This window comes from Sus scrofa, chromosome 1 (genome assembly GCF_054392235.1).
Source record: "Sus scrofa isolate SSC_HxYL_T2T_F1_AM1 chromosome 1, Sscrofa_HxYL_maternal_Yorkshire_Landrace_v2.0, whole genome shotgun sequence".
Classification (NCBI taxonomy): Eukaryota; Metazoa; Chordata; class Mammalia; order Artiodactyla; family Suidae; genus Sus; species Sus scrofa.
Window position 1 is genome coordinate 267,703,382 of NC_139383.1, and position 26,733 is coordinate 267,730,114.

The following is a 26,733-nucleotide window of genomic DNA, read 5'->3' on the forward strand; positions in this document are numbered from 1 at the left end:
CAGTGGTTAACAAATCTGACCAGGAACCATGAGGTTGTGGGTTCGATCCCTGGCCTTGCTCAGTGGGTTAAAGATCCGGCGTTGCCATGAGCTGTGGTGTAGGTCACAGACATGGCTCAGATCCCGCGTTGCTGTGGCTCTTGTGTAGACCGGTGGCTACAGCTCCAATTAGACCCCTACCCTGGAAACCTCCATATGCCGTGGGAAGCAGCCCTAGAAAAGGCAAAAAGACAATAATAATAATAATTTTTAGTCCTTAGTTTTCAAGATATAGCCATTCTCTAGCAGAGGCTGATAAAGGGAATGAAATGGCCCATGAGCATCATGCGGACCTAAGGAGGTAATCAGGCAGGTGGGCAAAATGTTTATACAGAATTTTAAAATTATATATATATATAAAATAGCAAAGAAGTTGGAAGAAATCTAGTTGGTCTTTAACAGAGGACTAAATTAATGTATGAGACAGTCATATAATTTCATGACAAGAGGACCCTTCAAAAAGACAACATATTTGCAGATGCATCCATAGGAAAATATTTGTACATGTGCTATTATGTATAAATAGGCAGGAAATAGAACACACTGTATGCATTTGTTCAACATGGCAGAGCTGATGGAAATGGAGCTATGGTCTGAAGATGTTGATGTGTATCACTAAGGCTTATCAGTTTACCTACCCATACACACATTTGCGTCACATCCATATCTATATCTGGAGAAGTATGTGCATACTGTTAACAACTGTATCTTTGGGTGAGGATTAAGGGTTCAGAGGAGCAACATTTTTGCTTTCCACTTTATTTATATATAAATAAATAAACAGATATATATATCTGTCTCATCTGCATGTTACAGAATGAACAAGAATTACTTCTAGGACAAAATACATAGAGTCATTTACATTTTGAAGCATGCACACATACACATATATTTTAAAGCTGGTGCGATGCATGTGTGCAACGAAGCCACGGTTTTATGGCTTCCCAGTGGGTTCACTGGGGTTAATTTTAGAGTAAATCCATATCAAATTTAGCCTCAAGACCAGCTACACTAAACAGAAAACCAAAATCTCAGGTACCACCATCTGAATATATTTACTCAGCATCAGGTTTGGAATATGATTTGTGGAAGTTCCCATCATGGCTCAGTGGAAACAAATCTGACTAGCATCCATAAGGATACAGGTTGCTCAGTGGGTTAAGGATCCAGCATTGCCGTGACAATATTTACATTTGGCTTTGTCTCCTACTCATTTTCTCCTAAGAAACCATGAGACATTCCCAAGAATTCATGCCTAAACTGATGGTAATAATGACTTAGTCTCAATGAACCCAAAGCTATTTCAGTTTGGAACTGACAGAAACTTCAAGATAACTCTCTATGTTGCTATGTTATCAGTGGGGAAAACGTCCTATGGGACATTTGTTCAAAGTCATAGTGTGTCTCGTTTGTATGCATACATGCGAAGAAATCATCAGTTATAAGAGATGCCCCTAATTTAATGATAGCCTTTCAGAAAAAGAAAGAATACAAGACCTGACATGTACATCTATTGTGTACAAGCCATCCTAATTTCAGAAATGTCAAAATATGTGGAAAAAAATTAAAAGTACATCTGAGGAGTTCCTATTGTGTCCCAGAAAAAATAAATCTGACTGGGAACCACGAGGTTGCGGGTTTGATCCTTGGCCTTGCTCAGTGGGTTAAGGATCTGGTGTTGCCATGAACTGCGGTGTAGGTCACAGCTGCATCTTCAGTTAGACCCCTAGCCTGGGAACCTCCATATGCTGTGGGTGCATCCCTAAAAAGACAAAAAGACAGACAGACAGACAGACAGACACACACACACACACACACACAGTGCATCTGAGATGAAAGGAATATGCCTCAAGAAGCCTAAGTTTGCTCTTGTTCCTAATGTTCTAGAAATCCTGAGAGAGTGAATTCAAGATATCCAGGGAAAGAGCTAACCTAATCTTGGACTGAAGAATCTGCAGTGACATCCCAGGCTTGACTATTTCCACTAAGAACAAAGCAGCAGCAGTTCATGGCACATGCTAATCCTTTTCAGATGGGAAAAACTTCATTGTCTGGCTACACTGAGAAAGATCCCAGGATGCACCAAGCCTGGGATGATTTTTGCAATCTTTCAGCAATGTCTACCACAGAAGCAAGAGGGGCTAACACCATTTCTGATGTAGATATATCAATTCCAGTGAAACAACATCTCTTCAAGTGCTTGCTCTCTTCTCCCAACTCTGTCATTTAAGTCAAACATTAACAGAGGATTGAGAGGCTCAAGAGTGGTCAAAGATATTCTGACTGGAGCAAATTCTGGTCCCTGGCCACCTATAAGCATGGTTTTTCAAGTCTCCTAATAGGAGACATGCATGGCTGGGACAGCTGGGTGTTAGCAGGTCTTCTCTGAGCAGCTGTTTGCTGTCATCTGTGGTTGCCATGGGAACTGGGCTCTAAAGGACATTGGCCTGATTGATTTATTAGGTAGCAGTAAGAGTCGCCCTTTTGTCACTAAGTTTTATGGGGGTATGTGACCACAGAGCCACGGAGGAGTAGAGAACATTTTTGGGTTTGGTGATTACGGGGCAACAAAATCCAAACAGAGCTCATTCCATGACATCAGCCCTCAGAAATAAGCCGTGCTGGGCTGTAGGTGAAAGGATACTCATGGTGTCTCTTCTCTGTTCTCCATGACCTTCAGGGCTTGCTGGTCCCTCAGCCTCAAAGCTTTTAGGTTCTTTGGAGTCCAGCCCTTTTATGCTGCAAATGAGGCTGAGAATGGAGCTGAAACATGTCCAAGGTTACATAGCAAGTGGGTGGCAAGGCTTGGGCTTGAAACCAAGACTCCTAGTTCCAAGGCAGTGCCTTGTTCTCTTTCCTTTACACTCTGATGTCCGCACACTTGCTCACCCTTGAGACGCATGGTACATTTACTCACCCTGGTTCTCTGTTCAAAACCTTCACCCAGCTTTTGGAAGAAAGAACAACGCATGAACAGGGCTTGTAAGAGCCATCATGATCTGACCTCTGCTGAACTCTTCAGCTTTTTCTTTTTCTTCTCACCCTAAACTCTCTTCCCCAAGGAGATTTGTCCTTCTCTTATTCCACCCTCTCTCACCTTTTCTCTGGTGCTTCCTTCTAAGAGAACTCTCTTCTTCTTCCACCTGAAGGACTCTATGCTGTGAGTATGCCATAAAGCATCAGTTTACCTTCTTCTCCAGAAATTCTTCCTTCAGCTCTGGAGTAGCTTCACCTACAGCTGCCTTTGGAACCTTGTCACGCAAGAGTATGCTTTTTAAACTAGCAACATTGGCATCACCTGAGACCTTGTTAGAAATGCAGAATCTCAAGTCCATCCCAGACTACTGAGTTGATTTGAATTGTAAGGCCCCAGATCATTCTCCTGTATATTAAAGTTTGATAAGCACTGTCCTAAAATATACTTCCCATTCTCTTTTTATAGCATGTTCTCATGACATATTTTACTGCCACTGCCTGATGACCAGTCTTTTTCTTGCCAGATGCTGAGCCTGTAAAGGCAAGAACTGTCTCCTTCATCCATATGTTTCCAGCCCACAGCACAGGGCCTGGCACATAGTAGACACATTAAATGAATCAATGAATCAGTAAATTAATGAAGTGAGGGTCTCCTCAAGTCTCTTAATATTTGCAAGGATGATGCATTTTTTTAATACTATTTTTTAAGCTAGAAAAACCTTGGAGTTTGTGGAATGCAGTTGTTTCCAATTGTGATCTATAGATCCTTGATAGCTCAGGTAGACTGCAGGGACCCTTGGGATTAGACCAGGGAGTTGAAGAGGAGACTCAGAAAGGGGGTGCTCCAGACCACCCACTCTAGCTTCCACCAGAACAACTCTGCAGTAATCTGGTCCACCCATCTACTCATCCCATTATGCAATTATTCAGTAAGCAAGGGATGGCTTAGCACCTACTGACAAGAGTGAAGAGGACACAAAAGATCACTAGGTATACATCAACAGATATCATAATGGGGAAGAGGGACACCCAAGCAATATAGGACACCAAAACTAGCAGATATGACACAGAAAATTAAAATATGAGGGTATGATAGTGTATGGGTAGACATTTTAGAGGACTCTCTAAGGAAGTGGCATTCTAGCTAAGACCAGGGGTTCTTCGTAAGATTTATTCAGAAAACAAATTTTCACTGCTGAAAACAAGTATTACTAAATTTTATCGATGAACAGACTGAGGACCAGAGAGGGCCAGAGCCCAAGGTTGCACAGTGAGTTTATTGCCAGTGCCAGGATGGATTAGGATGCAGCTGCCTTGATTCCTGCTGATGCCAGAATGGGACATCAGATAAATCTTGTATTCTCTCTAGAGACTGGAAAGACCCAGAGGAGAAGGAAGTTGCATGACAGGTAGAGGTTGGTGGACAGTGGCTGGTGACTAGTTGGCTGGAGGTGAGCAGGTTATCACAGTCCATTACTGAGTGGGTTGTTCTACCTCTCTGGGTGGCCAGAATGCCTTTTTAGAAGGTTTATGTCCTGGAAGGTCATAAAGGATCCCAGATTATAGAGTGAAGCTCTTGTTTAGCTTCCACCCAAACTTCCTGAGCCCTAAGGGAAAGCCTAGTGAAGCGAAAGTCCTGTCCCCACCCATGGGCAAGAAGGCAGTGGAATGACTCAACGTGGCACCTGGGGCTTTCATCTGGGGCTCTGTGCTTCTGCCTGTCTGCTCTCTTTTAGCTTTTATCTCAAGAACATTCCTTTCATGTAGCAGGGAGAAAGTTACAATCCAGGACCCAACAGGATAGATAAGGCCCATCCCAAGGAAAGATCCCTTTTGGCCTTCAACCAAGCTCTCATCTCGACCCTCAAGGACCTCAGATTCTTGGAAGTTATTGCAAGTGTTCTAAGGGCTCAGGGTGAAAGCTCCGGGCAGAACCAGACTCCAGAGCAAACTCTGTGCACCTCTGGGCAGCTTGTGTGACCCCCTGACACCTCTGATTCCTTTTCATCCATAAAATGTGGAGGATACCCTACTTTATCTAGTCCATGGGGTGATTGTAAAGCTATGTAAAGCAGAGCAGGGTGCTCACCAAGTATTTCAAGAACTCATGCAACTGTCTCCAGTGCCACTGATACTACTCCCGCCCAGAGCCTGTGTGTGCTCTCCTGGATTAGTGACACAGCGGCCTCTGGAGCCACCCCACCTCCCTCCCTCCATCCCTCTGGTCTTGACTCCTCCAGTCCAGGCTTCTAACTGCAGTTGGAGGGATCTTTTTCCCTTGAAGATCTGATAATCTCTCTCCCCTGTGAAAAACACTTGAAAAGCTTCCCACTGCCCTCAAGAGATAATCCAAACTCTTTAACCCTACTTAAAGGGCATTCGGAACTGGCCCCTGTTGACCTCTCTTTTCTTATCTCTTACTGCTCCTGTGGTCACACACTTTGCTCCAAGTACACAGAAATTCTTTCAGTTCCTCTACACAGTGTTTACCAACGTGTGGAAGGAGTTCCCCTGGGGCAGGAGAAAGGATTTTAGGTGGTATCCAAGAAGATCACAGACCCAGTATGAAACAACAGTGAATCACACTGGGGAGAAGCCTTTAAATTCCCTTTTCCATTCCCTTCTCCTCCTCCAGATTATTTCAAGAAAGAAAGTTTTAGTTTGGGACTGTCTTAAATACTTCTCTAACACTTGCTAATCTCCCCCTCTAAAGGGAAAGCCTCAGGACTCTGCTAGGATTGAACTACATTGTCTTTTGGTTTTATTTTTCTTCCATTACACTGAATGCTGAAGTTTCATTTTCTATTAAAAGTAGATGGTGTTAGTTTTCCCTTGATGAAATGATACACTGTTTCATCTCAAATATATTTTCAATAAGAGGCAAACCGAAGGAAGAAATACCAAATAGATAAAACATGTGGTGTGGTGATATGGCAAAAATCAGAGGCGGAAGGCAAATGATCAAAATTTGAGAGGAAAAACCCATTCTATGCGTATTATCTCCTCTGAACATTTCACAGGCAAGTTCCTTGGCCCCAAACCCTCCAGTCCTACTCTGCCTTCATGCTCCTGACCCTAACTCACACTTTGGGTGTGAGAGTCCCAGCCTGGGAGACCTAAACGCCTCCTCAAAGGCTCCATTCTTCTGCTCTCAGGACACTTATCAATCCTATTCTTGGCAGTTACTTGTTTAATTACTTGCAACAGTAAGTTGTATGTAGGTAGGGGCTGCTTCTACCTTTTTAGCATTGCATGGCCAATAACCAACCTAAGAGAGGGGCTCCTAAATTTGTGTTGAATACACGAATGAATGTCATCATGTGACATGACACGTCATGAATGGGGTGCTAGGTAAGACGTGCAGCCACTGTTTCAGATACTCCTTTGTGAAGTTTCAGAAGAGAATGACTATGTTCGTTAAGGGTGAATTCTCCATGGCGCCTAACACAGTAGCTGGCATGGTCATTGCTGGTGAAAAAAAAAAAAATCATGCCTTAACACATTGAATTTCTAACTGTATTTAGGCATGATCACTAATGAACTTTATTCCAGAAAAACCTGGATTGCTTGTGAAAGAATAGGCAAAACCCTAGGTCAGGGGCCCTGAGGCTGCCACCACGCTCTCCTATGATGTTGGTTAGGACGAGTCCCCTCTGGGAGGCTAGGTTTCTGTTTTTTCATCTTAAAACTGAAATTGGAAGGGGAGTAACTAGCAGAAAGAACACTGAGGCCGCTCTCTTATCTGACGTTCCAGGAGTCCAAGATGCTAAAATTCTAAGATTCTTTCATTCTCTCTACCCATCTCCCATCTTGAACCTGGACATGACTAAGGTGACTACCACCCTTATTTATTTCATAAAGCCCACTCTCAGCCTATGGGGGTGAGGGGGGAAGCTCCAGTCAGCAAAAAGAATTTCCCACTTCACTCATGGTCATATGCCCATACCTGGGCCCCAGCTCATCCTCACTCCTCCAGACAAAGTCGCCGAACTTCTCATAGTGAGAGTTGTAGTGGTGCTGGACTCGAAAGAGCATCGAGGCTGAGACTTCCATCAGCGTGTTGTAGGCAGTCTGCTGCTCCTTCCCACTCGTGTACCCATTGTACAGATTGTAGATCTTGTCAGCTATCTCTGGGGAGGAAGAAGTGCAGGGACAGATCACTGGGCAGTAGGAAAAGGGGAGGATGGAGGGGTGCCTTGCAACTAGGAAGGCCTATTCATGCAGTTCACCTGTGTGGTCTTTGGGGGCAGACCAACCTTAACTCCATCCTGAATATGTCACGGACCAGCTGTGCTCAGTCTTCCTATCTATCAACTAAAGATAATGATATATACTCTGGGTGGAGCATCGAGAGGACTAAACACATTAAAAAGTGGATTAAAGCACTCAATATAGGGTCTGGCACAGAGCTGCTGCTTACAATTGCAAGCTTAATTATTTTATAATTGCAAGCTTAATTGTTAACATAAGTTTTGTGCCTATGATTTAATAGAAAGTGCCAAATAAGTGCAAAGGCTTAGATAAACTGTCTTGGACTCATCTCAACAGTCTACTTCTATCTTCCCTGTGATATTTACAACACATTTCTGTAATCAGGTCTAATAGCTCTCCATTCAAAAATCTTTCCAGGAAAATCCAGACTCTTTTGCTTGACTTTCACAGCAATTTCTACTCTTTCAGTCATTCCTACTAATTGATGTAACAAATTAATTATGGGCTGCTCTCTTGAATAGAAGCTGCCTTCTTTCATTTTTGAAAACTCAGAACAAAATGTACATATGTCCCCATGTCAGTGCTAACCAGGATTTCCTGCAGAAGAATCTGAGGGTCTTGGGTTCAGGATGGGAGGTTTTCTGCTCTGGTTTTTATTGTTCTTATTCTTTTAACTGCGTTCATGAGTTATTTTAAAATAACAATAATAAAATATTACCAGGCAACCATCTCAAGTCCTCTCCCTTTTGAGACTTAATGTCTCACCATCTCTTCTTGTCTGGGAGCACACAAAACATGTATCATCAAGCTTATGGTTGAGCCATTTGAAGAAATCTCTCTCTCCCCCACTCGAATGGAAGCTCTGAAAAGGTGGAGAGCATGTCTCTTCTGCTTTGCTTGTATCAGGCTCTTAGAATATATTTGGTGAACTTGCAGTGAACCACCGTGACATATAAACTATCATCATATTTTTGCCAGTCCTGATGTAGAAACTGCACCTATTCATTGTCTAAAAACTAAGTGTACAGTGTATCTGATTTATTGGTTCTATTTTTTAAGGTGTTTTGCCTAATTTTTACAACTTCAGGGACCAAGAATATCAACAAGATTTAACTTGCATATGAATTCTGACTGATATTTAATGACGGTTGCTCTATGCTGAGGATTCTGAGGCCACCCTTGGGCTAGATGGGAAAGTGTGCTGTGATCAGCTAATAATGTCTGCCATGGGCGTGGCAAAGCAAAGTGGTCCTCTAGGTGCCACTGACTTGCCAGCTCTAGCACAGACGGAAGTGGAAGAAAAGGACTGGTCTCTAAAAGCCTAGGCCATGGGGCAGGACACGGTTGGGGGATTCCTACTCTCCACCACTCCTTGTCTTAAATCAGAACATGGACTCTATGAAAGAGGAGCAACTGCTTCTCAATCTCAGTTTCCTCCATGGATCTGAAATCCTTCACCTTCTTCTCCCTGGGCCAATCTGTGAAGTTCATGACTGTGAGGGGCAGAATTTAGAGAAAGAGAAGATGGGAGTTACCTGGGAAGTGGAGAAAAGGGTCACCTACCTTCTGCCTTGTTGTCATCCACCAGTGGACAGGCTGTCCTCAGGGTCACTGTGCTGAGTTCCGAGTGCCTCCCTCGTGTATCCACAGCATAGAGAGTGAACCTGAAGCATAGCAAGAAAACAGAGCACAAAGCTGAGACTTGAGACAAGGCCCTGGAAGTTGCAAGGAAGAACACAACATCATAGCACAGGAGTAATAGTTGAAAGAACTCAGGGAAGCTTAGGCTTCAAAGGAAATGATTTGAAAGAAAAAAAGATAACTATTAAACATTTATTGAACACCAACACCCTGCTACGCATTTAGCACTTCATCTCTTAATTTACAAGTAGCCTGCCTAGCAGGCAGGGATTATTGTCACTTGCATTTAACCAGTGAGAAAACTGAGACTTAGTTGTGTATCTTTCCATGGTCTTAAAGTTATTGGGGGACAGAGCAGCCTGAGCCCAGGACTGGTCAAGTAAACCCTAACGCTATCTTGTCTGGCTTTATATATTCATTCATTCATTCACTTAACAAATACTTATGAAATATTAACTACGGGCCAGGAATTCTTCTATTGCTAAGATTATAAAGATGAGCAAGACAGTCAAAGTCCCTGCTTGCATAAAGTTAAATAAAAAGTAAGCAAAAAATTAAATAATGGTGTATTTGAGAGAGACTATAACAGGGTTGTGCAGCAGGGACTAAGGTGGAGGGGGATGTGGGTGTTTTAGACAGGTGTGTCCATGAACGTCTTCCTGGGGAGAGGTTTGAGCTAAGACATGGACATGAGAAGGAACCTGCTTATAGGAGGAAGACTGGGATCCTGGCAGGAAGAGCAGTAAGTGCAAAGGTCCTGAGGTGAGAAGGATCCAGACTGCTTGGGGAGGAATAGGCAGTGGATTGGCTGTACAAAGAGAGATGGGTGGGAAGATGGGTGGGAACCTCGTGGGCCATGATAGGGAGTTTGGGAGTTATTCTAGGTAAAAGGCACATCCCCAACTATAACTCCATGCTGTGTGGTGGGAGTAAGCAGCCCATGTGGTATCAGAAGTAGAGAACTGGCAAACCGTAGGCTAGGTAGATTCAGGTCCAACCTTGGGCACAGAATTCTCTTTAGAGCAGACACTGTCCTCAAGCCTACTTGGAGAAGGGTCTGTGGCCCTTCAGACCTCCAGATAGCCAAGTTTTGTGGTTTAAACAAATTCTAAGGGGTGAGTAGAGAAAACTTTCAAGAAGAGGTAAGACTTGGAGGCCAGCAACAATCTGAATAGAAGGGAGAAGGGCTGAGCATCTAAGTGTCCCGCCTCTGTCATGCCATCCTCTGTCACCAGCCTTCAAGGGCAGAGGCAGTAGTGTAGACTGGGAAGAGGGCTCCCTGGGTCTGGTAGAACTACAGCCCCAGGGGTCCTGTTTCCTTTCCTCTTCTCCAACACCTCAGCTTACCTCATGTTATACAAGAGGCCTAACCACATGAAAAAATGTTCAACACCGCTAATTACTAGAGAAATGCAAATCAAAACTACAACGAGGTACTACTTCATACTGGTCAGAATGGCCATCACTAAAAAGTCTACAAATAACATTCTCCAGAGGGTAAGGAGAAAAGGGAACCCTCCTACACCATTGGTGAGAATATAAGTTGGTATAATCACTATGGAAAATAGTATGGAAGTGCCTCAGAAAATGAAAAATAGAACTACCAAATGATCCAGCAATTCCACTCCTGGACATATATCCAGACAAAACTATAATTCAAAAGAACATGCATCCCTATGTTCATAGCAGCACTGTTCACAATAGCTAAGACATGGAAGAAAACTAAATGTCCATTGACAGATGAATGGATTAAGAAGATGTGGTACATATATACAATGGAATACTACTCAGCCATAAATAAGAACAAAATAATGCCACTAGTAGCAACATGGATCATAGCAACATGGATGCAACTAGAGATTCTCATGCTAAATGAAGTAAGTCAGAAAGAGAAGGACAGATACCACGATATCACCAACAAGTGGAATCTAAAATATGACACAAATGAGGAGTTTCTGTCATGGCTCAGTGGGTAACAAACCCAACTAGTGTCCATGAGGACATGGGTTCAAACCCTGGCCTTGCTCAGTGGGTTAAGGATCTACCATTGCTGTGAGTTGTGGTGTAGGTTGCAGATGCAGCTTGGATCACACATTGCTGTGTCTGTGAAGTAGGCTGGCAGCTGCAGCTGTGATTCAACCCCTAGCCTTGGAATTTACATATGCCATGGGTGTGGCCCTAAAAAGAAAAAAAAAAAAAAAAGAAGAACGCACTTAGAGATCTTACAGATGCAAGGGACCCTGAACAGGAGGTCACGGGGAGGTGGGATCTTACAGGGCCTGGCAGTATAGGCATTCTAGAAAGTTGGGGCAATGGGTGTAACCATGGCAAGTAGCATTGGCTGTTCCATCCCAAGGCCAAGGCTTTCTCCTCTGCATCATTCCTGATGGGTGTGCATGGCTCTGGACACTTCTCACTAACTCAATCAAGGCATGCACATGAATCCTCAGTCACCTTCATGACTGGCATGGAGCAACCCTGGGAGAAAAAGCTCTGATTGAAAACAGACTTCTTGTATGCATTGCTGTGCCAGTGGCTGCAGCTCCAATTCAACCCCTAGCCTGGCAACCTCCATATGCTGAGGGTGTGGCTCTAAAAAGACATACATACATACATACATATGTAAAATAAAATAAAATAAAATGAAATATGACACAATGAGCCTATCTACAAAATAGAAACAATTCAAGAACATAGGGAACAGACTTGTGGTTGCCAATGGGGAGGGGATTGGGAGAAGTATGGAGGATACTGGGGTTAGCAGATGTAAGCTATTATAGGTGGAAGGGATAAACAACAATAACCCACTGCATAAAGAACTATATTCAGTATCCTGTGATAAACCAGAATGGCAAGAAATATGTAAAAAAAAAAGTGTACATGTATGTATAACTGAATCACTTTGCTGTGTAGCAGAAATTAACACAGCATTATAAATCAACTATACTTCAATAAAATAAATAAAATGTGCCTAACACTGTGATTACCAAGTTGCAGAGTGATAAGCCCTGACTGCACATATGAGGCAGTAAATAAATATAAATTGGTTGTTCAAATTAATATATGCTAAGTCCTTAATATGTGTCAAGCACTGATCTAAGCAGTTTTACCTGCATTATTGCTATTAATTCCCCCAGATGATCCTAAAAGATAGCTTCTCTTTAATTAATTAATTAATTTATTTATTTATCTTTTTAGGACCGTACCTGAGACATGGAAATTCCAAGGCTAGAGGTCAAGTTAGAGCTGTAGTCACAGGCCTATGCCCCAGCCATAGCAACGCTGGATGTGAGTCATGCTTGCAATCTATACCGCAGCTCAGGGCAACACCGGATCCTTAAACCACTGAGCAAGGCCAGGGATCGAACCCACAACCTCATGGATACTAGCCCGGTTTGTTACCACTGAACCACAACGGGAACTCCTATTACTCTCTTCATTTCATATGTGAGGCTGAGCGAGGAAAAGCAGCTTGCACAGAACCTCACAGTAATTACTGGGACTGGCAATTAAATCTAGCTTTGTCTGACTCCAAAGCCCTTGCACTTAACCATTATCAGCTACCGTCTTCTGGCTGAAGGTCTATGGATGTCAACTCTGTGCAAATACAATTCCATTAGGTACACTTGGCAAGCCCCAACTAAGTGGAAACAGTGCCATTTCACATGTTTTTCTAATCTTATGAAAACCTGCTAAAATAATCACCCTCATTATCCCCACCTTTCAGAAAAGGAAACTGAAGATCAAAAAATTAGGCAATTTGTCCAAAATCACAGAGGTAGACAATGAAAGAGCCAAGACTTGTGCCATTCTTTGTCTTACTCTAAAATCCATCCTCTTTGCTCTCAGCTGCCATTGTGCTGCCCCAGCTCTACTGCTACTGGCTCAGAGGGTCTGAACTTTGTAATTTTAGGGGCCCTCCGGGCTTTAATATGCCACGACCTGATAGCCCAAATGTTGTGTTAATAAAAGGTACTACAAATCAGAACTTCTCGGCCCAGGGACACAGTAAGCAGAAGCATTTCTTTCTGGAGAAAATACCATTTGTCTTTTTTTGCGTGCAAATCTTTCAAAGAATAACAATTTCTCTTTTAAGGAATTGTGGGGGGTGAGTGGGATGGACTGGGATTAGTAGATGCAAATGATTACATTTAGAATGCGTAAGCAATGAGACCCTACTGTACAGCACAGGGAACTATACCCAATCTCTTGGGATAGACCATGATGCAAGATAATATAAGGAACAGAATTATCTATCTATGTATAACTGGGTCACTTCACTGTACAGTGGGAAATTGGCACAACACTGTAAATCAACTATAGTAATAAAAAATAAGAATTGTGAAGGGTACTCATGTTATCCCAAGAATGCGTTTCTAGCTTATTCCTTGAGATTGAGTCTTGAGTTTGGCGGTAATTCAGATAGTACATTAGCGCCATCCTGCCTTTTCTAGGAAACTGGTGTTTTGGGTTCATATAGGAATTCATCGATCAGTCAAGCCAGGTCTGTGTTTACGATGCCACAAGCCAGGCTGGCAGCCAGTCTCATCATCATATATGCTCCACGTTCTCTGCTGCTTTGGGACACTGCCACCAGGTCCCTGCCAGACCCACAAGGACACCTGCTAGCACCACAGGAATGTCAGCACTGAGCTGTCCCCCCCAGGTTGTTGCAAAGTGGACTGGGGTCAGGGGCTGAACAGGGAACAGGTGACCTGGAACCCCAGAAGCAGAAAGAGCCTTGTAGTCCAATCAGCAGCCATTCAAACCATGGCTCTGATGTTCACCAGCCATATGACCTTGGGCTAGTTGATTAATCGTCTCTGATCCTAAGTATCTCCAAATGGGAAACAAATGAAACAAGGCCCCCACCCCTGCAGAATGATCAGTCCAAGTGCAGGAAACCTAGCACACCGCCCAAGTGTAAGGGCAAGCCCGGCTATCATCGAATGGGTGCGCATCGGTGTTGGGCCCTTTACAAGCACTATTCCAGTTAATCTTCATAATATTTGAGTTGGGTACCACGATTGCTTACATTTTATCAGTAAGGACATTGGTTCCAAGGAGGTCAAGGAATTGACCTATTATTACACATGAAGTAGCAACATGGAACCAGAACACAGGTTTGCCTGAATCCAAAGACTATACTCCTAACCACATTGTACTTTCTCTCTTGTCAAATCTAATTGCACCTGCTATCCTTCATCAGCTGGGTGGGAGCACTGGCATGGGTAAGCAAGGGCGAGTCTATACCCAATATACGTGACTTAAGCAGCATGGGGTATTTTGGCCCCATCTTTAGACAGAGTCCGATCTAGTTGTCCGCGAGAGCAGCAGCACTGTGGTGTGGGCCTTCTCTCTCTCCAGCTGCCACAGCTCAGCCCTGTGAGTAGAGTTCAGTTCCTTACTACATTGTCTCAGCCAAGGAAAGCACTGGGGGACAGAGGAACAAGTCTGGTAAGGCTTGTTCCATTCTATCCCCTTCCTCTGTGACCTCGGACTAGTCACTTTACCTCTCTGTGCTTATTCCACCTCTTTGTACCAGGCACGTGTGATAAGGAGGCTGCTGGTCACTTCACAGGTCAGTGCCGGTGAATGTGGAATATAAGTGCTCTAAAAGGGGAGTTAGGGCTGCAAGCCTTGCTGAGGGCTTGGAAGCAAGGTCATAATGGAACTCCAGGATGCGGGAATAAGTAAGAGGCTAAGGAGGGAGGTAAGGACATCGGGTAACACTGGGTAAGCACCTGCTACCCATACAACAATTCATCTAGAAAGTGCCAGGAGGCAGAAACCAAACCCTAGCCTGCAGCTTGGGAACAGCTATATCCCTGACACTTAATACAGTACTAGGCATATGATAGACACTTTAAATATTTGACGAAATGAATGAACTTGAGCATATGCCAGCTCATCATCTCTCAATTTCAATTTCTGCATTGGTGGAACAGGGATAGTTGTAGAGACAGTGTATGGCTGTCTCAAGGACTACATAGAAGTACCTTATGAGTTGCAAATTTTCTACAAAAATCATATAAATAGCACTTATTTGGGCAGGAGTACACATTTTTAAAATGTTTTTTTAAGAGTAGAAGAGAAGGAGATGCGTTTCAACTGAAGGGAACATGGAAGGCTATAATCAATAAAATGTGAATGAGTCTTCGAACATGAGGAATTGGAAAAAACTTTTAAACACTGCTTTCCCATTGGCCTCTTAGGTTTCCATGATACTTCTGTATTATATTTCCTCTACCAAGAGGGGCCAGGGTCCCCCCCCTCACTGCTTAGCCAAGCAGCATGAATAAACAGCATGCTGGGGAAGCAGCAGTCTCAATAGGTTTTCAAATCTTAAAACATGGGTAGAATCTCACTTTCCCTAATTGCTGGGTGAGCATCCTTGGGGAAGTCACTTCACTATCTCTGAGCCTCAGTCTCTGCACCTGTAAAGGCGGGTGAAATGAACAGTATCTCCTAAGTTTGGGATCAAGACTTGATGGCACAATGATTGCAACAGGCCTGGCGCAATCTTTGCTCCCTCAAAGGTAGCTTCTATTTGTGTTATTAGAGTAACCCAACATGTCAGCAGAGGCCTCGGCCCACCCTGCCAGTAGGGGTGGAGGGGTGGAGAAAGAGGAAGATGTCAGCCACACAGGCCTGGGTCAAAAGTCACAAGGCCCTGCGCTTTCTGCCTGTCTCAGCTGTAATTGTAGAACCGTTCCAGAGACACATCTGAAAGCTGTTAGGGGACCAGGCAGGGCCTTGGGGGGGGCTCTTTGAGAGGGGAATAAAGTGGTGGCCCCTGATGTGGGGAAGGAGGAGAGGACAGGAGAGGATAGAATGAGATGGGGGAGAGAGGGAGGGGGAGAGGAACAGATACATATATACACATCCACAAAGCAGAGTGAAAGGGGTATGAGAGAGCCTGAGAGACCACACAGTCAGAGCTGTGTTTCTCCAGGGTCTAGAAGGGTGCCAGTGACCTCAGCTCAGTTCTGTCACCTTTACCTGCTGAGGCAGGCTGAGATCCACTGATAATCTGAACTAGAACTCTTGAGCCACCCCCAAGCTCCACATCCTCATCTTAACAGGTGGGAAAAGTGAGGCCCAGAGAGCAAAGAGACTTGCACAAGGACCTGCTGCCAATGAGTTCAGAAGAGAGACTGGCTTTCCTGACTCTCCTCTAGTGCCCCTTCTATACACTACCCTGTTTCTTGTACAACTGGCTGACTTAGGTCCAACTGTACCTATGGGATAATTGAATCATAAAGGAGGTGTCTCCTAGGATGAAGAGGGATGAGCTATTTAGGAACCTGGAACTCCAGGTCCAAACACTTGCTACTCCTTCTTCTGACTGTTTTGAAAGAACACTGGCCAAGGTGGTTGAACACCTGGGTTTGTTTCCAGGCTTTTCCAGAGACTCTGGCTTATGAGATCTCAGATGCCTAAGGCAGTATGATCTTTGTGTCTTGGGATTTCATTGTGTGGGGAGTGCCTTGGTATTGACTACTCAAATGTACAGTGCCTTTTTGTTTTGTTTCATTTTTTAAAAAATGTTTCTTTGCCATTCTCAGGAAAAAGCACAAACTCCTTACCACGGGTCCCCAGTGTGACTCCTTGTTGTTCCTTCATTTGATGCTATCAGTCTGAGATTCTATCACTGAGTTTCAAACTCTGGCCACAGATCCAGCCTTGTTCACTGATCTTTGCTTCCTACTCTGTTTCCCAGTAGAACTACATCCAACTGCTAATGGGTTCCACCTCTGCCTCTGCACACGCTGCACCCGCTGGCTGGGCTGCCCTTCTCCACCTTGTCCTTGGAGCATCAGTCCAACCTCATCTCCTCTAGGAAGATCCCTGCATGGGGCCCTGTCACATCACGGCACGTGCAGCATGACTAGGTCAGTGCCCATACACTCCTCTCTTGCCCCCATGAGTATGGGAGTGTCTCTAGGACCAGGATATGGCTCCACTCATCTCTATCCACCTACATCTGGAGCTCAGATACCTAAACCATGCTAAGCTCAGCACATACTTTAGAGAATGAGTAAGAGACTGAATGAATGAGGTAGTATATCTCTTGTCTAGAAATCAGTTTCCCTATGTATAAAATGAACAAAAGGTGATTAGATAAAAGGTCATTAAAGGAGAGGGAACAGGAGTTCCCACTGTGGCTCAGCAGCAGATGCGGCTTGGATCCTGCATTGCTGTGGCTGTGACATAGGCCCGCAGCTGCAGCTCTGATTTGACCCCTAGTCTGGGAACTTCCATATGCTGCAGGTGCAGCCCTAAAAAGCCAAGGAAAAAAAAAAAAAAAAGGAAATGGAATAACAGAGTAGTTTGATGCATGGCTTTGGAATCCGGTGATTTGGTTTTAAATTCTGCCTCTCCACTTATTCGCGGTGTGAAGCCTTGCCTCAACATACTCACCCATCAGATAGGAACCATAATATTACAATCCATTCTCTAAGGTGGTTCCTAGAATAAAACAAGATATGATAGGGAACTGCTCACCAGGACGCCTGGTATGTTAGCACCCACCACAAGAGAGCTGGGTGGGTACTCTTCTCCATATGATGATGGGATTCCAGTGCCCAAGGCTCCCCCTCCCCTGACCCAAAGTTAGGGTCCTAGTGGAGATCAGAGGAAGGTAAGTGGAGAGGAAGCTGCTGTTGGTCCCATCCAAGGCCCCAGGCCCCCCTCACAGCAGGGGTGAGAGAATGAAACTGAGACCTTAATGGGCGGTGAGAGCTTCTTGCGGGTCTGACAGGGGGTAAGAGTTGGGACAGAGCCTTGGAGGCCCACGTCAGAAGCAGGTCCCCGTGAGGACGGGAAAACGCCTTTGAAGTCTCCAGGCCAAGACTTGCTCTTCCCCAGCCGCCACATGATGTAGGCATTCTGGGGAGGCCAGAGTCTCCTCGCTGGGTTGAAGGGAAACAGATGTTTCCAGGCTGGAGGCCCTGGTCTTGTAAAAGCTTCTTCCCTCACACGGCTTTGGCAAACAACCTCCCGGCAGTTCACTCCCCCGACCCGCCACTAACTACCACCACTCCCCACCCCTGCCATTGCCAGCACGATGCGGAAGTCGGGGGCAGTGGGACAAACACTGGGTCCTGGGTCCAGGTCGGGGTCTGAGCAGGAACACCTACCCTTCTCTGGGTCTTAGTCTCCCATCTCTGCCAGGACGAAACTAAGCCAAGATCAGCTCTCAGGGACAGGTGAGATCTGGTGTCCTAGGACTGAGGATGGTCGCCTCTCAAGAGAGGGTAGCATCCATTCCAGACCCTTCGCCACTGGAGTGCACAGCTAAAAGCACGGGCTTGCGTTATCAGGCTCTGGGTTTGAACAGGAACCCCAGCGGCTATGAGGCAAGCACAGCTAACCACTGGGCCTTGGTTTCCTTATCTGTCAATGAGAAACGTTTTTATCTCATGGGGTAGTGAGAATTAAATCAGAATTCAATCCCCTTACTCATATTTTAGGTTTCTTGTGAACCAAACTGATGAGTGTGATGCTCAGTGACACACAGCACAGCCTTTCCTAGGACTGACTGCCCTTGGTGGATAGAACAGCCTAAACCAGAGTAGGTGTGCAATGATGTTTGTAACCGATCATTGGCAGGAAGACCTGCTAGCACACCTGGCAGTCCATAGACTCAGGTTCTGAATCCAGTACCACCTGAACAGTGGAAAGAGCATTCTAGTTTGGGTTTTTTTTTTTTTGTTTGTCTTTTGTCTTTTTAGGGCCACACCCATGGCATATGGACGTTCCCAGACTAGGGGTCGAATCAGAGCTACAGCTGCCAGCCTACAGCACAGCCACAGCAACACCAGATCCGAGCCGCATCTTCAACCTACACCACATCTCATGGCAACTCTGGACCCTTAACCCACTGAGCAAGGCCAGGGATAGAACCTGCAACCTCATGGTTCCTAGTCAGATTTGTTTCCGCTGTGCCACGACGGGAACTCCAGAGCATTCCTGTTTTTAGGATCACAATGACGCAGGATCTGCCATGGTCAGAACAGACTTTGGGACCTGACTACCCGAGTTCAAATGTTGGCTCTACAACCTACCATCTTTATGACCTTGGACAAGTTAGTTAACGTCTCTGTCCTTCAGTGTTCTTGTCTTTAAAGTGTAGATGATAGCATTATCTCCTTCATAGGGATGTTGGATGAATAAAGTACTCAAGATAATGCCTGGCACATGATAAGTGCAAAGGAAGATTTCGCCACTGTTCAGTATGTGTGTGTTTAAATTATGATCTTTTCTATAATGGTTATGAAATAAGCCTGCCTACCCAATTCTGTGACATTGTTCCTATTGAGAGATAGGCACCTATGTTCCTTCACCTTGAATGTGGTGGGTTCACAAGTGCTTTTACTTGAATAGAGTGCAGCGGAAGGGACACTGGGTAACTTTTGAGTCTGGATCATAAAAGGCTGTGCAACTTCCACCGTGCTCACGAAAATGTTCTTGCTTAGAGCCCTGAGCTTCCCTGCAAGACATGCAACTACCCTGAGACCACCCTGTATGAGGAAGCCAGGCCACATGGAGAGGCTACATCAGGCACTTCAGCAGTCAGGATGTTCAGGTGATTCCAGCCCGTTCTCCAGAAAGACGGGTGAAGGAGCTTTCAAGCAGTTGAATCACCTCCAGCTTCTTCATCCTTGCAGCTGAGGCCCCAGACTTCATGCAGCAAAGACAGCCCAACCTGCTGTTCCCTGTCTGAATGCCTGACACACAGAATCCATTAGCATAATCAAGTAGTTGTTTTAAGCTATTAAATTCTGGGGTCATTTGTTATGTCATCAATAGAAATCATAACAATCTCTAAGCATCGAGAGGAGGAGTCAGCAAACTATAGCCCATGGGCCAAATCTGGTCCACAGTCTGTTTTTGTAAATAAAGTTTCAATGGAATTTAGCTACTCTCGTTTTCTTAAAATTGGCTTTCAGTGGATGCTTTCACACTGTGGTGACAGAACTGAATCACTGCAGCGGAGACCACACAGCCACAGAGCCTGAAATATTTACCATCTCGACTTCTAGGGAAAAGTCTGCTGACCCCTGCATAAGAGCTTTGACAGTTCTTAGCATTAAAATCATTTGCTTACATTATTTCGTCTTATGCCAAGTAGAAGGCATTCCCATTTTACAGATGGGCTCAGTGAGTTCAGGAGACTTGTCCAAGGTTACACAGTACTTCTGACCCCAGGTTTCAAGCTACAACAGCCTGCTGAAGACCCAGACTCCTGTCCGGGTTCATATACTGAACGGGCAGTGTGACCTTGGGAAAGCTCTACTAAGTCCTGCCGTTGGTTTCCCAGCCTGAGAAGTGAGGGCCCTGGACAAGATGGTGTGGACTGGCTGCCAGAATTTGGATGTCCAGAGTTTCCCCCAGCTGGGAAACTGGAGAACCACCAGCCAGAGGCTGCATGGGTACCTGTTCTATTCCACATGCCCACCTACTGCCAACACTGAAACCCAACTTTCTAACCTCCTAACAGGGGCTGACAACCCATGCCCTCTGCCACCATAAATATCTAATTCCAATGCCCAGAATGGAGAGAGACCATCAGGACAGTAAGGACTGTAGCCCTGGCTTCATCTTTCAAAACATCCCAGTCTGAGCCGTGACTGGGCAACCCTGCTTGAGACAAAGGTGAGGCGGTCTGTGGTTGGACCCCAAACATCAGCTCTCACCCACCTGCACTCCCTTCAAGTCTCCAGCTGCATAGGCTGACAGGGGAGGCAGAAGCTGGCCCAAAATGCTGTGGGACAAGGCCGAATCTGGAAACCAGGGTGGGCCTAAGCACAGGCAGAGGCCACAGCAACATAGAATCAGGCCTACACATGCACTGTGTTGCTTGCCAAGGTCCCCCAAATTCACTGGGTTATGAGCATTACCCTAAAATCCACAGGGCCGAGAATACTGGGCCTCAGAAATGAATGATTCATGTACTGACACTTCAAAATGAAATAAGTAGATTTACAATGAAAGCAGGTTTGTATACCTCCCATGCCTAACTGAGGAAGGCGTGATTAGCACCGCAGCTCCACTCTGTGTGTGTCTACCAAGAGTGGGACACCTGAATACATCCGGCATGGTGCTAGGCAGGGGAGGAACCCTCATGGAGGAGAAGAGCATGGTCCTTGTGTTCAGGGAGCTCACAGAAGAGCAGGGGGATGTCAAGTGAACGTGAAATGGGACGCAGTGCTACAGCACATCAATACAAGTGTATTCTCGCCCCTACGTTTCCTTCCGGTGTGCCCCTTCTCCCTTCTTTAAAACAGTGGACCAAGCCTTGGACAGGCATCCAAGGGCCACCCAGATCCCTGTCAGTTGCAGCTGTCAACCACCTATAAGAATCTCATTTTCTCCTCTGAAAAATACAGTGACCATCCTTACCTTTGCCACCCAGAAAGCCTCAGAAGTGTGAACATGCCAGTGGATTTTAACACACAAATACTTCACAAATGGTCTGTCTAAACTCATTCATTCACCTATCCAGTATAACCTCACCTTTCTTGAAAGAAAAATTCAGGTCGGCCCTTGACTTGGCTTTAGCAGCAGTTCCTGTCCTACTCCTTCCTTTTTTCCTCAGTCTTTCTCCTTTCTCATTCCCCACCCCCTTCTTCTCCTCTTTCTTTCAGGGAGTGGACAACATGATAACACATAGTTGGATGGACCATAGCTCTTAGTTGGAGGATGTTTATTTTTTAATAGGTTGTTTTAGGGTAAATCAGACACAAGTCTAAATTTACGGTTCCAAGTTCAAGGAACGAATTTGCATGGAATGCCCCATTCCATTTCAACAGATTCCCAGTAGATTCCTGGGACCTTTAAAGTAAATTGTGGCCTTTTTTCTTATATCTTTATTGCATCCTGGACAGCCTCTCTGAACCCTAGATAAAAACAATAATTTTTAAATGACTTTGGTTACAGAAATTTTTGTAGGAAGGCGTAACTTGGAAGTATGTTGAATTTAGAGGCAGAGGATGTGATTTGCAGGTTTAACCTTGCCAGCTAGCTATATGGCTTTGGTCCCATGACTTGATTTCTCAGTGACTCAGGTACCTCTTGATAACTCCACAGGGATGCTGTGAGGACCAGTAGGATGTGAAAGGGCCTTAGAAATTCCATACACGTTTCTTGGGCACATACTCTGTATCAGATGCATTGCTGAGAACTTTTACATAGTGGTCTTCTGTTCTCTTTACAACTGTCTAAGGAGTACATATTATTAAATCCATGTTTACAAGGAGGCAAGTGAGCCATGGAAGTTTGAAATGACTTTCCCAAGGTTGAGTAAATAGTAGTTCAGCCAGGCCCCAGCACAGGTCTTCTTGCTCAAAGTCCAGTGCTATTTACAAATAAAATTATTGGGTATGCATTGGTCCCCACTGGGTCTTGAGTCACAGTTCAGAGGAGGTTAGAGTTTATTAGGAGGATGAACTCCATGTTCCCGACTTTGGACAAGGAAGGGATCTCGTACAGGAACACCATCATTGTCACCCTCTTTCAACACTGGTGTTGCTCCTCTTTCTGCATCTGACCCTGAGGTCTTTCTCTTCTTCCATGGTGCCTTTTGAGATTGCATTTTGCCAAAGCCAAGTGCAGAGGAAAGGAGGCCAAATCGAGGTCACCAATTTAGATTTACCCTTGGACACTAAGTGAGGGAACACTTTAAGCAGGATGTTTCTTATCTCCTTCAAGCTGAAGTCAGTCTCCACTGCACATGGGAGCCTTGCTTTCCCAAGGGTGGAGGGATGGGTGTGGGGAGAAGGCACAGCCCCTGTGCTCAGAGTCTGAAGGACTGAACGTGACAGCCTCAGTGTCCATATTTGTAAAATGGAGTCAATAATATCTGCCTGACTAGATTGTTATAAGAATGAAATGACATGGAAAACACCAAAAAACAGCACTTGGTATTGTAAATATTATCTTGCTTGTCTTGCTGATGCGTGATACTCAAGGGAGATAAAGTGAGAACAATGCTTTTTTGAAAATCAACCCCCCCCCCCGCCCCCAGCCAAAGTAATCACCCTGGAGGATGTTGTAAGCAATAAAACCACTGTTTTTCCTAAGGTTCGGTTGGGGATCTCACTTAGCCAGTGGGTATAGCTAAGTCATACCATGTCTCTGAGCCTCAGCTTCCTCATCAGTTACATCATGACAACAATACCTGCTTTCAGCAGTAGTAGGAGAATTAGAAACAATGCATATATGTGAGCTACAGGCTGACCTGGATCTGAACCTTTGGCTACCCTTGCTTCACCCTGATCAACTCTATGACCTTGGGTGAAATCCTTCTCCATGGACCTTGCTTTCTTTCCTATAAAACAATGGGTCACCAACATCTTCACTGGTGAAGGAGACTAAAAGTTAACACCAATTAACATCAATCTTTCAAAAACTCTTCCAAAAAAAAAAAAAGTGGAGGAAATATTGCAAGTTAATTGTATGAAGTCAGTATTATTCTGATACCAAAAACAGACAAAGACATCACAAGGAAACACAGACACACACACACACACACACACAGAGAATCCAGTATCCCGTATAAATATAGACACAAGAAAATACTAACCAAGTACATACATAGTAAAAGGATTATATACCATGACCAAATGTGTTTATCCTATGAAAAGAAATTTGACCGAGCATATGAAAATCAACCAATGTGGTACATCACATTAACAGAATAAAAGACAAAACTTATATGATCATCTCAATAGACAAAGCAAAAAGCTTTCACGAACTCTAATACCATGTCATGATAAAATCACTCAACAAACTGTGAATAGAGGGATACTTTCCCCAACCTGATAGAAGGTATCTGTGGAAAACCCTCAGTTAACGTCATATTTAATGGTAAAGATTGAAAGCCTTCCCTCGAAGATAAGGAACAAGTCAAGGACGTCCGCTTTCACTATTTCTCTTCAACATTGTTCTGATGGCTCTAGACAGGGCAATTAGGCCAAAAAAGGAAATAAAAAATCCCAATAGCAAAGAGAAATGTAAACCTATCTCTACTTGCAGGTGACATGACTTTGTATATTTAAAAAAAAAGGAATATACACACAAACACACACACACAAGTTCTCAAAAATGTTCAGTAAAGTTACAGGTTAAAGGATTAATATAAAAATCATTTCTATTCTATATACTAACAATGAATGATCAGAAAATAAAATGAAGAACTTCATTTACAGTACCGTCAAACAAAATAAAACATTGAGGAATACTTTGAACAAAGGGAGTGTGAGACTTTCTCATTGAGAACTACAAAATATCATTGTAAGAAATGAAAGAAGACCTAGATAAATGGAAAGCTATCTTGTGTTCATGGATTGGAAGACTCATGGTTAAGATAAAAGTACTTCCAAATTTATCTGTAGATTCAACACAATCCCTATCAAAATCCAGCTGATTTTTTCCCCAGAAATTGACAAACCACTCCTAAAATTCATATGGAGATACAAGATACCCAGAATAGCCAAATAATCTTGAAAAAGAAAATAAACCTGGAAGACTTACACATCCTGATTTCAAAATTCACTACAAAATTACAGTAATCAAGATGGTCTGATACTAGTGTAAGGATAGATATAGATCAAAGGAGTAAAACTGAGAGTCTACAAATAAACTCATATGGCTACTTGATTTTCAATATGAGTGCCAAGAAAATTCCAATGGGAAAGAATGGCCTCTTTAGTAATAGTTTCTTCAGCAAATGTTGGAACAATCCAGTAGCCACATCGAGTGAATGATTGGAACTTTCTCTCAAACCATATAAAAAAATTAATTCAAAACAGATCAAACACCTAAATATAAAAGCAAAAACAATAAAATTCTTGGCAAAAAAAACATAAGAGTAAATATTCATGGCCTTAGATTAGGCAGTAGTTTCTTTGATAGGACACCAAAAGGCACAACCAAAGAAATACATAGACTTCGCCATAATGAAAAAAAACAAAAACATCTGTGTTTTAAAGGACGTTCTCCAGAAAGTTAGAAGACAACCGATAGAATAGGAGAAAACATCTATAAATCATGTATCTGATACTAGTTTAATATTCAGAACATGTAAGTAAATATTACAACTCAATAATAAAAAGACAGTGCAATTTAAAAACAGGCCAAGAATGTAAACAGACATTTCTCTAGAGAAGAGATACAAATGGCCAATAAGCACATGGAAATATGCTCTACATCATTAGTCATTTTGAAAATGCACATCAAAACTATCATGAGACATCTCCTCTTACCCATTAAGATAGCTATGATAAAAAAGACAAAAATAACAAGAGTTGGCAAGGACGGGAGAAATTGGAAACCTCATATATTTCTATAGAAAAACTTGTAACACAAATTTTCATAACTGTATTATACTTAACAGCCAAAAAGGAGAAAGCAAACGACTATCAATTGATGAATGGATAAACAAAATATTTTATATCCATATAATTAAATATTCTTCAATTGTTCAATAAAAAGGAATAAAGCCCTTATTTCTGCTACGATATCACTGAAAATTGAAAACATTATGATAAGTGAGAGAATTCAGACTGAAAATGCCATATATCGCATGATTCCATTCATAGAAAATGTCCTTAATTGGAAGATACCTAGAGACAGATTGTTAGGACTAATGGGAGTGATTGTTAATGGGTACAGGCATTCTTTTTCAGATGATCAAAATATTCTGGAATTGTTGTGGTGGTTGCACAAATCTGTGACTATCCTAAAATCTACTGAATTATATACTCTAAAAAAGCAAGCAAAGCCAGTGGTGTCAGTCTAGAAAAATCCTGCTTACAAATTGTGACCACTGCAGGCATTTGAGGCCTGGGTCTCTTATTTCTGCAGCTTTCTGATCTCTGAGTTTGAGCAAGCACCTCCTGCCTCAATCCCTGTCCCAGAGTTTCTCAAAGAGGCAACAGGACCTTCAGTGAAACCTATGGCTTTATTTTATTGTAAAGCCAGGAATCTGAGTGCTGCAGTAGAATTGTTCAAGACCACAGTCTGATGCCAAGATTAGAGGCACAGATTTGGAAGTAGGGAAAGTTCTGTCTTCACACGTCTAGCCTGTAGGTGACACTGGGCAAGTACTTCACTGCCTCACCTTAGTTTTCTTGCCACTAGAATAACACATTTCCACCTGCCTCACAGGATTGTTAGAAGGATTCCTCAGAGAAGTTAGAAAAAATTCCCTCTGCCAAATTCTCAATCCATAGAAAAAAACACCAGTTTTAATGATCCACACCTGCATTTCCTGTTTCTTTGACAAACAAAAATAAACAACGTTTTTCAACCTGGAGGGGCTTCACCTTGAATCTCTGGCCTATTCCCAACACCTGTGTTGGCTCCTCTCTCTGACTGAGATGCTCTCACCCCAGCTCCTTCTTTCACCTCTTTCAAATCCTCTGGTCAATGTCTCCTTTTTGATGAATTTCCCTTTTAAATTTCACCTCTATCCCAACTAACTACACCTATAAGTCAATGAGAATACCATTTACCCAAGTCCCTGTTTTTCTTCATAATATTTACGGTCTTCCAATACATAATTTCCTTGTTTGTTATATGTATTGATTTTGTGTGTCACCCTCACTTGAATATCAAATTCACAAAAATAAGGACTTAATATGTTTTGTTCACTGATCTATCCCCAAGGGCAAAAAAACTGTGCTGGATCACACAGTAGGCCTTCAATAAATGTTTATTAAATAACTGTGTATACATAAATGTGGGGAGGTGGGGAGCCACTGGGGATAAAATGTGAGAAATTGTTTGTGTATTGCTCAGGGCAACACTGGGTCCTTTTCCCACACTCAGCCTTTGAAAAGCTGGGGAAAGGAGGAG

General features: G+C 43.6%; 1 protein-coding gene across 6 annotated transcripts in view; it reads right to left on the minus strand.

Moving 5' to 3' along the window:
• Positions 1–26,733, minus strand: part of ASTN2 (astrotactin 2) — a 915,666-nt gene that overhangs the window by 8,039 nt on the left and 880,894 nt on the right. For all 6 annotated transcript variants that reach the window (XM_084993997.1, XM_021074505.2, XM_084993987.1 and 3 more), the window contains 2 exons: positions 8,791–8,891; positions 6,962–7,145 (listed from right to left, as the gene is read on the minus strand). In XM_084993997.1, the coding sequence (XP_084850123.1) occupies positions 6,962–7,145; positions 8,791–8,891 (285 nt within the window). The remainder of the gene's footprint in view (positions 1–6,961; positions 7,146–8,790; positions 8,892–26,733) is intronic.